General features: G+C 41.6%; 1 protein-coding gene across 1 annotated transcript in view; it reads left to right on the forward strand.

Annotated features, from left to right (window-relative positions):
* Nucleotides 1–2,543: 2,543 nt before the first annotated feature.
* Nucleotides 2,544–15,943, forward strand: part of MTX2 (metaxin 2) — a 34,024-nt gene continuing 20,624 nt past the window's right edge. Inside the window, 2 exon segments of the mRNA XM_069781509.1 lie at nt 2,544–2,594; nt 2,596–2,668. Coding sequence (XP_069637610.1) covers nt 2,544–2,594; nt 2,596–2,668 — 124 coding nt within the window.

Here is a 15,943-nt window from a genome sequence, read left to right on the forward strand (position 1 = left end):
GTGTCCTGCCACATGTTGGAGGCATGGCATCGGCTGAGCTCCACTCGGTTTTCCTCCCGTTTTGGCTAATTGTTTGGATTTGTTGATAAACTTATGTTGGTATGTGTTTGTTGATACTTGATGGATTACTTCCTGATTTCTGTTCCCTGATTTAGTTTGTATCACCCACCTCCATTTCTGGAGATGAGCTCTTTGTATCAAACTGAGGTCTACTGAGAAACCTTCCTCTTTAATTGGGTGCTAACATTTGGATTTGGCCTAGCTCATACCTAGTTCATGCTCAGCCTTATCAGGGCAACTTTTGCACCATGTCTGTCTTGTGTTTTTAGCCTTCTAAGTACTGTTGGTGATGAAAGGACTCAAATCAGACACACCAGCTCAATTTAGACTGTTGTAATCTCCTAATACAAAGCCACTCAACTTCTCAAGACTGCTCGGAGTTCCTGTAACTTCAGTACTATTCAACTTAGAACTGTAACTAGAAATGTAGCTTTCACCGCATTTTGAAATAGTCAGTCCTCTTCCACATCGCTGTTTTCAGTCCTCAGTCCAATTTACATTCCAATGTATTTACTGGCTCTTCTGCTTTTGCTACTGCTCTAATAGCATGCTTCCACTACCATGTGAAGAATATATTTAGTAATGATGCTTAGTGATTCAATAGTGAGTGTCACCAGAGGACTTTCACATACTTTGCAAACATCAATACATTTCTATATTTGTTCCCTATCTTCTAGTGCTTACAAGATTCAAGATCTTACCTTACAAGACCAAAATATCATTGTTATCTGTCCATCACAGTAGAGTAAGTCTATTTGATAAAATGAGATATTCTTAATTCTTACTGAAGTGTGGCTAAAGAAATGAGGATCAAGAGGCACTGTAGAATAATGGAACAAGACTTTCACATATCCACTATCTTCTCTGCAGTCTATGTACTGGATGCATAATTTAATTTTATGGCATTTATCCAAACTTTGGATAGTCTTTATATGATAGAATTGTGGTTGTTTAAAGGCAAGGTCTACATCTCAAAATGCAGAGCTTGTCTTCTGGAATCTTAACTTGGGATGAGGAAAAGGCAGCTGTACCTTTTACTGAGTCCCTTTAGTTATAACCCATTATCCCCAAGACAGTTCAGGAAGCTTTTTTGGTACCGGGATGTTGAAGAGAAGATATTCAGTACAATCAGTAAAGAAAGCACCTAAGATTCTCAGAACAGCCTCCTGTCAGACTCAGATCATTTTATGCCCACCTTGCCTCCCCTCCTCCATCATTTGTGCTTTAAAGGTAAAAAAGTTAATGGTCCAGCTGGTACCCTGTTCTGAACCAATCCAGAAGAGCAATATATTCCAAAGCTGTATAGCCAGAACTAACACTTTTGTTCATGTTTCTATCAGGGAAGAATTCTAACTTGCAATTAGTGTGGTACTTTCAGGCAGTTAGAGGTTGGCCTTTTTTCGGCTTTCAGGCTCTAAACCATATTTAGCTGTTTCTGTTATCTTCAGAGAACTAATGGGATTAAACCTTCATATGTGTCAGAGCTCCACATAGATGAGTGGCAGAGGAACTGAAGATGGCTTGTGTCACCTTTCCTGGGAGACCCTAGAGCTGGTTACAGCATTCCCAATAGCTCTTTCTACACTGAATTAAAAAAGCCCACCAAACAACCCACAAAAGACCCTGTTGGGATTCTTTCATAAAAAAGAAGTGTAAAACAGTCTGTCCTCGCGTCTTTTCAGCTCCTTAAGATATTGCCTCTACGTGTCACGTGGAGCACGTCAAGCTGCCTTTCCATCAATAGCAGAGATTCCCTGTGATTGGAGACTTTGTCTGAGCCACGGCATTTGTAAATGTTTTTTTTTTTTTTTTTGGATGTTGCTCTACTGGTCCGGTGCAGCCTTGCCCCCAACTCTTCTCTGTGGGACCACAGCCCAAGCTGCCCACGCATGGCATGCCACCAAGAGCGAGCTGCAGAGGGTCTGCAGTCACCCTTCTGCACACGCCTACCTCATTTTTCCACTAGAATAAAGCTGAAGTGCCTGCAGTGCCTCAGAAGCCAGCCGCGTCGGTGCCGCCGAAGGGCCCGCACCCCCTGAGCTCGGCAGGTAACGAATGCCACCGCTCCCCCGGCGACGGCTCTGCCCCTGCTCCCTCTGCGCCGGGCCCCGACCGAAAACGCTCTCCTCGGCCGGGTTCCTTCCCGCCGTCTGACAGGCCGCAGTCGTGTTTTCCCTCCCCTTGTATTTCCAAGCGAAGAGGGCGCCGCTACGCCTCAGCAACGCCTCCGCGGGGTGTGCGCGCAGAGGGGGTTTCCCTCAGCTGCGGGGCGCGGCAGTAACTCCCGAACATGCCGTATTCGCACAGGTCTCTCAGGGGTTCCCGCCTCCGCCCGTTAAGCGCCGCGAGCGCGGGAAGGCCCCGCTTTACACACCTACGAGCCGCGGGACACCGGCTGTCCGGGGGGGAGGGGGGAGGGGGGCGGGGGGCGGGCGGCGGGCGCGGGGCCCCGCCCCGGGCGGCGGGGGCGGGGCGGGCCCCGGATGCAGTTGCTGCCCCGGCGGCGCGGCGCCCAGTTCCTGTGCGTGCCCTCGGCCTGCTGCCGCCCGCCCGCCCGCCCTCCGCGACATGTCGCTGGTGGCGGAGGCCTTCGTGACTCAGCTGGCCGGTGAGCGGCGGGGGCGGGCGGGTGACGGCCCAGAGAGCCGCGGGCGGGCCCGCTTCTTGTCAGGCGCTGCGCTCCGGGTCGCGGCCTGAGGGCGGCGGCGGCGGAGCAAGTGCCGCCCCGCGGGGGTGCGGAGCCGACCCATGGCGACCTCGGTCCCCTGGGGGCTGGGGCGACGTGGGAGCGAGCCCGGCCACGCGTGCCTCGGGGAGGGGCGGCTGTGGAAGGCTGGCGGCGGGAGTCGGGGGTGCTGGGCCGGGCTCGGCCCCGGGCGCGTTTCCCCTCCGGAGGAGGGCGGGTCAGGGCGCGCAGCTCCCCGCAGAGCGCGGCGGTGCAGGTTCACCAGGTCCCCGCCTCCACGGGGTCCCTAACGCCGAGCTGTGCTAGGGTGCATCTTCACTTTGGTTTAAGAGCTTCTCTGTCTTCAAAGCTATTTCCTTTTCTTCAGTGGTGCAAAAAACCCCATCGTACGTGCAGTTTCAGCAGCTGGACTTGAGTCCCGCTCTGTGGGAGAGCTCAGCGCGGTGCCATCCTCTCCCCGCTCCCCGCGGATGCGTGCCGTGTGTCCGGTGTTGCTCTTGTGAAGCTGAGAAATGTAACGGTACCTTTGCTGCTTGACAGTGCTCTTGTGATCTGCTGCAGCTGGGCCGTGTAAACTGGACGTGAGCCTTGTCGTAAAACAGAAATGTGTATCACTGTGGAGTTACTTAGCAAAAAATGATATCGATCTGCTCCGAAGGGAAAAAAAACCCCACAACCGTGCACCTCAGATAATTCCTGGCTAGGAAGTTCAAAGTACGTTTAGTATGTCGCACAAGCGAAAGTCAGTGCATTGGCCAGTTTCTCCTTACTTATTGTTCTCTGTTCCTGATTTCTTGCTGCTACACAAGCTCACAAGCAATAAATACTGCAAACAAACAGCATTTTAATTGCTGCTGACCTGTTGAGGCGGAAGCCAGTGTTTTGTCCCAGGAGCTGGGTCTTCTGCCACTCGGTAGAGGCCCCAGTGTAAGAGTCCAGGTTGAATTCTCTGCTATGAATGTACACTTTCCAGAGCAGGCTTGCCCCTGACTGGTAGTTAAAGTGAAGGTGGTGGATCTTGAATCTGGGTGTGTAGAGGTACCCATAGACAAGCTTGAGAGTTGCGCTGGGCTCTTGGGTTGGCATTTGTTGATTCACAGACGTTAGCACAAGCCGTGCTTATGTTCTAAGGGCCAGAGTGCTGGATCCTCAGGATGTCGAGAATATGGTCATGATCAGCATTGCTTTGTGCCATTAATTAACCTTTATGATCTCTTTAGTATATTTTATTTATGTTGTGAAACACAAGGATAATGACGTATGTGAGCAGGTGTTGATTCTGTTGCGTTCCTCTGCTCTGTGACCTTTATGAATATTCTAGAGTGACAGCTTCCTGATATTTACTTCTTTCTGGAATTACAACTACAAACTGAAAACTATACTGTATGTAGGCATCTCATTGCTTTCTTATTGAAAGCGCTGTTTTTTTTCACAACAACTTCCTGCTAAACAAGCAAATTGTTGTGGAATACAGCAACGACAGATCCAAATTAAGTATAGCGTAAGGAAAATGTGTGTTTGAAAAACCGGAAACAAGAAGACAAAGTTCTGCAACAGCTGGCTCTTTCCCTCCTTGCTGAAGCGTTCTTCATCTGTTCCTGTAGAGATTCTTGCCTCCCCTTTGGGGTCATGCTGCTTGTCCTAGTCTGACTCACATGTTAACAATTGTACTATTAAGGTGGTGCTTTGAGGGCATCAGAGCTGCTCAAGTACTTCTGGACCCTCCTACAATTTAATAAGCTTAAAACAGTAGCACCTGATCTTCTACCTGCCAGTCACAGGTTAAGTGATGCTCATTTTCTTTTTATATGCAAGTAATATGTAGGCATCTAATAGAAAAATACTGGCAATATTCCTCTGTTTTTGCAGAGCAGAAATGGTTGGTGCTTATTTTATTAATCTTGTACTTCTGCTGGATATGCAGCTACTTACTGTGACTCAAGGTACAGTACAAATCCTTGTTGCAGACCTGTCCACTGGATCATTCTTTCAAACAAAATTATGACATTGCCTTTGCTTTCCCAAAAGAGAATCAGTGCCAAAAGCAGTTATCTGCCTTGAAAACAAAAAAAACACCTTTGCCAGTGGGTTGTAGCCTTCCTAGCTCATCTGTATTATGTACCAGTCCCAGACTGAAAGGAAATAATGGCAAAATCACTCAATTTGTTCATATGGAAGATTTTTCGGCCGGGGGGGGAGGGGGAGTGGAGTTATCCAGGATCTTGGCCAATAGCCACCACGCTTTTAGATTTCTGGAGATACTGCCTATACACAGAGAATATTTTATTCTGGTACTAAGAAGATATAAATGTCCCACAAATATAAGAATATTTGTGAGGAAGAAAAATGGTGTATCTGCAAGGAAGAAATACCACTAACAATGACACTTGTTTTAATAGCATCTTATCCTCATGGTTGTGGTTGTGAATACTGCCTTTCTGTTATGTACGGATGGAAATGTAAGAATGATCGAGAATTTTTTCCATATCCATAAAAATGAAATTTGATTGGCTTGTCGTCAAAGGTCCTGTTCATGAATATGATTGCATTGTCATGGCAGTTGCAGTGAACTACTGCTGCTCTAACATGTAACAGCTGTAAAGCATGGGTTGTTGCATGCTGGTGTTTAAAGACAATCATGCCAGCATAGTTAGGTTTCTAGAAATGTTTGAAAAGCTGAGGGGAGGGTTTTAGTAGAGAAGAGGATCATAACTTTCTTTTACACACTGACTTACTTGTGTATGTATTAGAAATTTTTTTTTTTTAAGGACTACCTGTCTTCACCTTTCCTGCACCTTATGCATTCTGACACTTCTGATGTGGCTATTCACTGTCTCGGCACAAACTGAAACACAGAAAATACCATCTGAACATAAGAAAAACTTTTTTTACTGTGAGGATAGTTTGATATTGAAGCAGGTTGCTCAGAGCAGTTACAGAGTCTCCATCCTTGGAGATGCTCAGTACTGAACTGGAGATGGCCCTGGGCAACCTGCTGACCCTGGACCTCCAGAAGTGCCTTCCAACCTCGGCCATTTGGTGACCATCAGTTGCTCAGCCTGCTTGCACTGCTGCGGTAATTCAGCACCCTCTCTGTGCAACATGCATTCACCTGAACATGCTGAGCATAGCCTGCTGCTGTAATGCATTAATGATTAAATACAAAATGATGACTACATCACTTATGTGGAGTAAAACACTTGCTTTAGTGCCATTCAACTGTTCGCTTACTCAGAAGTATAAAAAGGCTGATGCTGTGTCTCAGGGAATAATAAACAAATATTTCCATAGCTTCATGAATTGCAAGCATGTTATGTCACATTTTAAATCATCTATTTCTGAACTGTAGAAAATATTAATTGGATAATGTGGTAGAGAATTTGTTTAGAGTAGCTCAGCATCAATCACGTATTAACGGGATAGGAAATGAGTGTTTATACTGTAAGAAGAATTAGAGTGCCAGCTTTCAAGTGGTCCGGAACATTAATCTTTCTAACTGTAGTAGTTTTGAGAAGCTGACTGCTCAAATCATCTTTAAAAGATTGTTGAAAAGATGTTTAATTGATCACTAAATTACTCAATATGCTTTACTTTTTTTTTTTTTCCCCCAAAAACATTAGTTTTAGATTAGTGATCAAAAGAGAGAAAATAATACCCTTTTTTGTCCTTTGATCTCTGGAAAATTACTTCTGTTTATTGCCGTTGAGTTACGTCCAAGGGTCTTAGGCTAGTTTTAATACTAAGGGAAATGAATGCAGTTTGAAAAACAGATGCCCTCCTGCCTTTAGATATTTTATATTCTTAGTGAGTTTACCTCCAATGCAACATGCCAGAGCAAAAATAAATCTCTGATGTGCATGTTTTATGTATTGAGACAAGCTGCAATTTGGCTGAGAACAAATACACAGGGAATGAAACCTGACGTTTCATGTGTTCCTGCACATACAGACATAAAATTTAAACTGAGCATGCATTTTGTGCATCAAAATGTGCCCAGTAAATGTTAACGTTTCCTGCACATGTGAGGTGAAAAAAATAGTTATTCTTGCTTAATAATAGGTTATCTGCAGCACAGGTTGTTTAAGCTTGCTGCAGAGGTGCTTGTAGTCAAAAAGAGGTGATTTGAAAAATACCAGATTTGTCAGGCTGTATGATTTTATCTTACAGTGTTCTTTTACATGTGCTTTTTTTTTGGTAATCAAACTAAAAGGAATCCCTTTAACTCTTGTTCAGTTTCAATAAACAAGTCTCCTACAGTGCTCTTGCCAATTTGTGCTCAGACACATATGTTTTATGGCTTGATTTGAACCAATCTTTTGAGTGGATTGCCTATCTAATCTTTTTTTAGGTCGGGGAGAAATGACTTTCAGAATTATTATAGTACAGTACATATTTCATTTTGAGATATTGTTATTTCTTTTAAGAAGCAATATAATTACAGTTTATAATAGATAGAGTTGTTTCTGGCTCCATTAAGACTAAGCAGTCTTTCTCTAATCAGCATTTTATTGTTACATGTTTTCTGCTACAGTAATATCTTCTTTTCTCATGCCAGGAATGAGATTGCTCTAGAAATAACAGTAACAAAATTAGTAAACAAAAAGTAACATGTGTTTTGATATTGTCCAGTTTGATTTGCAAGCAAGCTTTCATCAGTTGTAGAATGATTCGGATACCAGTGCTGTTTAGGAGCCTAACTGTTCAGCTCACAAGAGGTCATAGAAGAATGACTTTGGAGAAGAACCAGATTTTTCTTCTCTTTCTCACTCCTTTTTTTTTTTTTTTTTTTTTTTCCCCCTCTGGTTCTTGGATGCTCTGTTCTCTGACTGTCCCCAAGCACTAACCTGGTCTCCTCCTGTAGGTTTGGGCCCTATGAACCGCTTCCATTCCAAAACAAGAATGAATGAGTGAGCTTGGTTGCTCTCCTTCTTTGCTCTGGTTGAACAGGTGTCGCATATTGCTGCGCTGCTGGGCTTTTTCAGCTGTCTCTTTTGAAAGTAAGTGAGAAACTCCAGGTGCATGCAAGCCATGGGGAGGACAGAGAGAAAGTCCACACCAGGTTCTGAAATTTTTATTATTATTATTTTTAAAATCTGGTCTTTAGTTATTAAGAAGATGACATAGATGTCCCATGAACATGGATGTTTTAGTACAAACTGGAAGAAGTTACATGTAGTAGTAAAACCTGTGAAATCTGTTGGAAGGATTGGAAGCATCAAAGGAAAAAATTACAATGGTGCTGCAAAGAATGCAGGAAAAATTGATACCAGTCTGTTTTGGGGGTGAAAAAGCCCAAAGAGAAGTTTGGAATGTGCATACTGAATTGGAAAGCAAAAATGCTGAGAGATGGGAATTTTTAACAGTTCTCCCTTCTAGCTGTTGTATAATGAAATTGAAGCCAATGTAATGCTTGCATCCCTAGCAAGAACTTTCAAAGTCCAACTGCGTCTGTATTTTTTTTTTTTTTTTGCATTTGAATGCCATATTGGAGAAACTCTGGGTGTATTTGAGTGTGTTCACTGAAAGCCTTGGGAAAGAAATGAGGAAGGCTGTGAGGATATGATTAAGAGAACAGGGTAAACATTTTCAGATTTTGAAGCAGGGAGTCTGCAGTGTTTCCCAAAGGTGAGGAAGAGTCTGAGAGGTGCTATCGCAAATATCATTGTCTGTTTTGGGCTGACTTAAAGACTGTGAGCCCTAAAGCAACATCATCCCCCTGGCTAGTGGCAGTGCTTGGCTGGCTGACTGCACCAGTGCTAACTGCATTTCTACCCTGCAGAGCTCTCTCTCCTGCCTAGAGATCTCAGCTCTTCTTGCCCCTTTGCAAGATTCTGGCACAGAGTCTCTGTTGTCATCACTTTGTATCTCCTGTTACTGCTGTGCTTAGGGCTGTGGGCAAGATAGGAAAGAGAGAATGAAGGCGAGCCTTAATGAAAGGCCAGAGAGGCCAGGGCTGGGTGAGCAGGAATTATGTGTGTAGGGAGCAGCTTTTGGAGCAGGTATGGGATATTGAGGTCCTGTCTGGCAGGACAGATGTGTAGGATCTCTATTGTGGATCAGAGTCGGGGTGCTGTGGATGAGAAAGCAGGGAGTTCCTTGGGACCCTTTGCAGAAGTGGTGTTCGGGCTGCCAGTCAAACATCCTTAGGGGAGGAGATGTTCAGACTACCACAGAGAAGAGGGCATCTCAATCTAAGAGAGCTTTCAAAGGACTATTTTAAAGTATACAAATGTAGATAACGTGGCTAAGAAGTGTCCCAGTCCATCAGGGCACTTAAGGCATTCATGGGTATCATACCTCCACTGTGCTACTCTTCACAGCTCCTGTGCTTGAAGTTTCACTTCTTGAGTCAGGGCCAAAATGGGGCAAGGGACTTAAGTAGCACAAAGGGAAGGGATTGATTTAGCTTTATAAAAAGCTATAATTAAGAATTATAGAGCTTCTTTGAGATGGAGCATTTATGCTGACTATCAGGAATAAGTAAAATAGCTCCTTGTCAGGACTTTATAAATAAATCTTTTGAGATCATTTAGCTGGCACACACTCTTGATTTTTCTGAAGAAATCCAGATGTTGATTTAGGAACAACTTTTATTTATGGATTTGAGTTTGTTGAGATTTTTTGGCCTCCTCTCCAGATGGGAGGCGTGATTCTGCAAGTGCGGAGATGCTGAGCGATCTCCCTCCTGTGGCCTCCCCCAGCAGTGAGAGTGCTGAGCACCCTGGAGGATTGAACTGCAGATGTGTACACTCTGCAAAGTCAACTCAAAGACAGTAACAGAATTGGACTAATGCTTAAATACATGCAATTAATAGCTTTCTTGGAGGGTGAAGAAGCAGATTGTGTTATGCTAAATGGCTGCTGCGGTAATGTCACACGCTGGCTCTCTTAGTGGTGCAGCCACAGGAAACTCAAGTTTGAGAATTGCTGCTGAGATTGAGTCTTTACAATGACAGTCTGCTTGATCAATAATTACTGAACAGTCATGATTTATCTGAATTGTAATATCTCAACGAAGGAGGCCTGGGATGGCTTTAAGCAAATGATGTAATTATTTGATACATGATTTAATGCATACTGTTTAACTTGTGTGAAAGTCGGTTTTCATTTGGCAAGGCGCTATGAAACACTTTTTTGGTCCTTTGTCAGCAGAGCCAGGGAGTTGCTGATGCTTTCATTTTTTTCTTGGCCCATGTTAGTTTACAGGATCAGGCCAATTACATGAAATTGATCTGTACTCAGTGTGGATGGGTTGAACTGGTGGGTCTTAAGGAAGCTAATTCACAACTTTCCCGTACTTCCTTTATTGATCACTGTTAATGTATGAGATGTATATTTTTAACTGCTTTGATTCCAAAGTGGCTGCAGCTTCACTGTATTAATCAAAATATACCCCTCATTTCCTGTAATAAGGATATAGAAACACATCAATTCCTGGCATTTTCTTTTTAAACAATGTATTGCTACTTGAAAATATGACCAATTTGTATTGTGAAAAGAGAATGAAGTGATCATCTGCTTCTTTTTGATGCATCTTAACATCAAGCAGCTAATAATCCTCTTTCCTTCTGGAATCTGTGGGGTAGCTTTCCGTGTGGTTTTCTTTGGGTTACTACATCTAGGTCATAGTGAGCAGCAGTCTTGGGAAACCAAAAGGGTAGCTGTCTTCCTGCTGATTGTTATGATGTTTGCTGCATAATGTTTGGAGACTTGTAAGTATCCACTTGCTGGATGTGGATGTTGCCCAGATGTAAGACTAAATTTCTTTTTAGTGTTTACTCTTGTGAGAAAACAGTTTTGAGGTATCTCATTATAATTTAATCAAATTTGTATCTAGGGAGAGGCTGAAGGAAACTATGTGGAAATAATGTGTAAGTTAATCTCTCCAGCTGTAATATTGTAATACAGTGATTCAAATTAATGCCAACTTTCTTTTTTTTATTTTTAATAGAGGATATCTTGCCTCTTGGCTGTTTTAACAGGCTCTTAATGCCATGTGAACCAAACTGGTAAATACAGATATTTTAGCTTTCCTCGTTTTTATGCAAGTTTAATATCAAAGTGTTTAAGAAGAATATAACAGAAAGGAAACTGATCCATGCAAACCATGCAAATGTGGTGACTTTAGAGAAGGAGTAGTCTTAATTTCTATATGATCCATAAACTTCTTAACATTTTAGGAAATTGCTCTGAGAAGATCAAATGTTCCCAGCGCAGGTCCTAGCCTCCCCTGCATAACAGCACACAGTGAACTGCATGGAGGAGATTGTTAGTTGACCGAGTACTTCATTTACAGAAGCAGAAAGAAGATATCAAAGGACAAATTGCTGGCATACTGAGAATTCAGTAAATTTTAGTTTGTAGGAGATTTGGGGCAGAAATTGTCTTGATTTACTTCTCACTGTACAGTTTCAGTACTTGAGAAATACTCAACAGGATAGTAACATCCGGTGTTAATTCTTTAGCCTTGATTCTTACTAGTCATAGGCTAGTTTTATCACAGAAGATTATTTCTATCTGTGTTGCCTTCCAAAAGTGTTATTGCCCCACCAAAATTCTATGGTATTGCTAAGAGCTGGCAACAACCTAATTTCCAGTTGAGTGTTTTCCTACAAAAACTTTTAACCTGTTGATAACTTCATTTCCTGTGCAAGAGGGAACATCTTGATGCCTGGATCCAGAGGTCTCTGGCATTTGTCTGTAGCTGGTATTCAAGAATGCTGCAGCTTGACAGCAAGTGTGCTAAATGAGTGGCAGACTAGCAGGGCAAACCACACCACATATCCTACTGCTTGAAACTGGCTATTCATACTAGACTGCTGAAATGGCTAAATTGTTGTTTAGCATATTCCACAACTTAACTTGCAAAGTATTTTGTGTCTTCTATTTTCACAGAGTCTTATTTTTTTAAGTAACAGGACTAAAGGCATAACTGTAAACCATGTATTTCATTACATCTCTTTCATCATTGTGAAGCTGCTTGGGGAAGGTGGATGAAAATGTCTGTTTCCCCCATTCATCCAGGCAGCACTGACACAGGATGAATAGTTTCCCAGTAATTCAGAGTGTAGGAGTTGAAATCGAGTTTTGTATACTCATAAAGAGACTCTGAACAGCCTGGACAAGGAATTGGTGGGGCTGAGGCACTGTAGACCATCTTGGAAATGTGGTGCTTCCTCTTGCACAGACTTCACTGGGGGAATGTTTATTGCAGCCTCTCATTCTTTGAATTAAAATTCACCGCTGTGCAAATATAGTATGTCCTGTTTTGAGACCATTAGTTGGAGCTGAGATGTGTGTAGGCCTCAGGTGAGCTGCTGATCGCCTGCTGATAGTGGGGTCCGGTGCTCTTAAGTATCTGTTCTTACAGTATATGTGCATTCTCTCTTGCTGTCCCAAAAGTATTTGGGTGGATAACATCTTATTATTGAAGTGCAGTCTGAAACATCTGGAAATGTTGAAATCAAAATGCTTTTTGAGTATCTGTCTCTGGCCTTAATGTTGCTCAAGTGAACATGTCACCACAAAATCTGAAAAATGTACCTAATGCAATACATTTTTTCAGTGGCAAGGAATTTGACATGACTGTCATGACTCATTCTGTGTTTTGGAAGTTTTTTTGTAAGAGCAGAAATGATGTATTTTCTAAGTCATTCTCTGACATGACAGGTGAGGAGTCTAGGAATCTGTTTTAATAGATAGTTACAAACTTGAGTAATTAAAACTCTACTGGGAACATGCAACACACCAGTTCACAGAATTTTCTTCGAAAAGTCTAATTTGACACCTAAGAGCCTTGTTAACACTTTGAAATGTTCATTGTCTATGCTAAACTGTTAATAAGTAAAACACTTTGACTAACAAACACGTTGAGCTTAGTGAAATTTTCATGCATTTTTAGTCATCCACAAAACCAAAGAAGATTTTATGTAAGTGGTTTACTTGTTGTTTGACTTTTCCGGTTGTTGTGATGCTGCATCTGCTGAATTCTCAGCTTCTAGAATAACAAGGCTTATGCAGTGATGCTTTCTGTGTCCATCTCCCTTTAATTCTCACTTCCCAGTAACTTTTGAACTCAAGCTCATTTCAGACAAATTTAACAGGGAGGACTAATCCTGCAGATGGTTGTTTCCTATAACTGGCATTAAAACAACCAGTGTGGTAGAGGAGAAGTAGGGAAAGACAACAGCAAGTGGTTTGCTTGTCCTGAACAAACAGAAGACAATCCACATGAAAGACTAAATATTTGAATTCATTAAGCATGGGAAAAGTTTCAGTAGGGTGGGAAAACAACTTTTACTAAAGACTGCAAGCCTGAGAGGCAGACCCATTGAAAACCACACAATAGTAATTCCTCCGATTATGGAGGCACAGGGAAAAGAACCAAGTAGTTCCTTATTCTTAAGATATGTAGAGAAGCTATTCCTTTAAGGCATACTTCCAGGCAGTTATTTCATCCTGTGAGTAGCTAATGATAAAAATGTCTGTTGTGTAGGATCTAACACATAAATGTGATTCTGTGTTGAAAGCTTCTGAAACTGAATTGACATCACATTTGTTAATTTTCTCTTTATATACTTAGTGCCGCAGTAGCCGTGGTTAGCAGGGAAACGAACATCTACAGACCAGAAGATTATAGTTGCTGAAGGATAAACTGGATTTGACTTCATTAGTGCACAAATGATAAGTTTGTGAGGAGTTATTATAGCATTAATCAACTTGATGGATTGGAAATATGACAGAACTGAAGCAGCGTGTAATATTAGTGCCTATTATTCTACAAATTGTGTCTTCACCTACATTCATAAGGCAAGAGTCATTGCTGTACATTAAAGATGTTACACACTTTCTCCTCTTGTGGAGGCATGTGACATCCCTTCAGCAATTCCTCCTCCTCTCTTCCCCCAACGGGGTTCTGGTCTCCCTTATCTGCATGTTTTCACCTTACAACTAATCAAAGGCAGCTGGGGAGCTGATACTTGAATTTAGCTTGCGCCTTACGAACCTGGACCTCTCATGTAGCAGTCTGTACTTGAACTTCTTGCTCCATCAGAAAAAAATATTTCATACTCTAAACATCTTGGAAGAAAGACAGCGAGTAGAAATTGGAAGATACGGGACAGATAGCGAGTAGGTATTTAATTCTTTGATTTCCAGAGGATTGCTCAGGCTTTGTGCATATACCTCCAGTATTGTTGAACATGATCTGCTGCGTGCAATTCTGAGTGCATTCTGCAGAATATTTTTTCTAGGATATGAGTAGTAATACATGAATCTTAACATGAAGTTGATTGTTTTAAAATCGAATCTGTACAGTGACAGCAAAATCAATTATCTTTATCTGGTCTGCATACAAAGAACTGAAGGCCTCAGTTCCAGGCTTGTGAGCATGTGTCCACCTGATCCAAACATGGTCAGAATCATGAGCTACCTCTGGAGACTGTCATGTGCCAAGTGCAGGGGGTATTATTCATTCATTTTCTCAGAACTGCAGAAATTTGGAGTTTAAGGTGTACTAATAATGAAGGCTGAGATTTTCTTTCGGCTGTTTGTCCTTGTTTCATGTACTTGTCAAAAGACATGGATTAGTACACAACTAAACTGTGAATTGAGTGAATGCAATGATTTTAAACAACCCTTGTCCTTTCCTTCCCTCAAGCTGGGCATATGCTCCTGGGTACTAAGACTGTGGGATAAAGACTTCATATCATGACTAACGAAATTAGGGTCAGCAGATACGGTTCATGAAAATCTGTATGTGATCAGTAGAATGTAGAAAGAAAATTTAAGCTGATAAGGGTAAACAAGTTACAAAAAATATTCTACTTGTGTTTTATTTTATAGCATGGATATTGCATGCCTTAGCAACAGTGTAGTTTTGGATTCTGTGTGCCAAGAAGCTGTTTTTTATCTATCTATATATCTATATCTACAGCTGCATATAGCTTAGTGCCAAGATCAGACTGGAATTAGTGTTTGAATTTCTTGAAAAATACCTAGCTCTTTTGTTGGAAAATGAAAAGTTCACTTGATTTTTGTGGGCCTGAAATATTTCAGCCACGTGCTTGTGTGAAAATAGGCCACTTCCAGTTTGGGCTGGAATCCACGAATTAGATATAAATCTAACATTCCAGTCTGAAGAAGGTCAGGCAAAAATTTTCAGTAGAAGTGGGCCCATGCAATTTGAAGTTCTCTGTACCATTTTTTGGCATGTAAAAAGGATGTTTTCACTGGTTGGCTGGAGTATTTATGAGATCAATATACCTTCATGACTTAGTTACTTCTGTAAGTATCTCAGAGTGCAGCACTGATAAGTCTGCTAAAGTATAGTAATAACATTCTTAATTTCCTCGCTCTTGCAAGACTTCAGTGGACCTGCATAAATGTATATTAGATAAATTATTTTAAACAGTTAAGGCCGTGGTACTGCAGACGCTATCTTAGTCTCTTTATTTAAAGAAATAAATGTACTTCCACCTCAAGAATTTTTACTTTAGGGCAAAACTTTAATGGAGGGGTGTAACACCGATAACTGCTACAATAAAACATAAAACATTTTTTCATGACACTTAAATGTGATTAGTTGCTTTCTCATGCCCATACTAGTATAGCTTTGATAGGCTCTGTGCCTTAAAGTTAAGAGCTAGTGACCTTTGCAAAACTGTGTACAGTGTTACAAACTTTACAGTTCTATGTGACTTCCATAAAAGTTAATACTTCCTGAGTACCCAAAATGAGTTAGAAATTTGTGCATTTTACGTTTGAGTTCTGAGGTCAAAGACAGTTGAAGCCAGTGGCATAATTCTGTTTGAACCACACATAGTTATTTATAGACATTATTGCTTAAAAAAAAAAAATTATGTGATTAGAGCATTAATTTTGTGTACAAATAGCTAGTTTTGGTGGAACGCAAGGTTTGAATTGGTATGTAAAAATAGATTTTTAATCAGACATTAACAAGGAATGTAATGGATACAAAATAATGTGATGACCTGTTATCTTAATGCTACCGTTAACAGTAGATCAGTACTGATTACTGTTTTTGCCTTCCCATAAATTCAAGTAGTGTATGATTGATTAAGTGCAATGGTTCTCAACTGGAAGGTGTGATTGTCTTTTATTTCCTTGACTTTTTTTTTTAACAACTTCGACTGTTTTGAACAACTGATGATGCAGTTTTTTAAATGCATATTGACA

Source organism: Haliaeetus albicilla, chromosome 4, assembly GCF_947461875.1.
Source record: "Haliaeetus albicilla chromosome 4, bHalAlb1.1, whole genome shotgun sequence".
NCBI lineage: Eukaryota > Metazoa > Chordata > Aves > Accipitriformes > Accipitridae > Haliaeetus > Haliaeetus albicilla.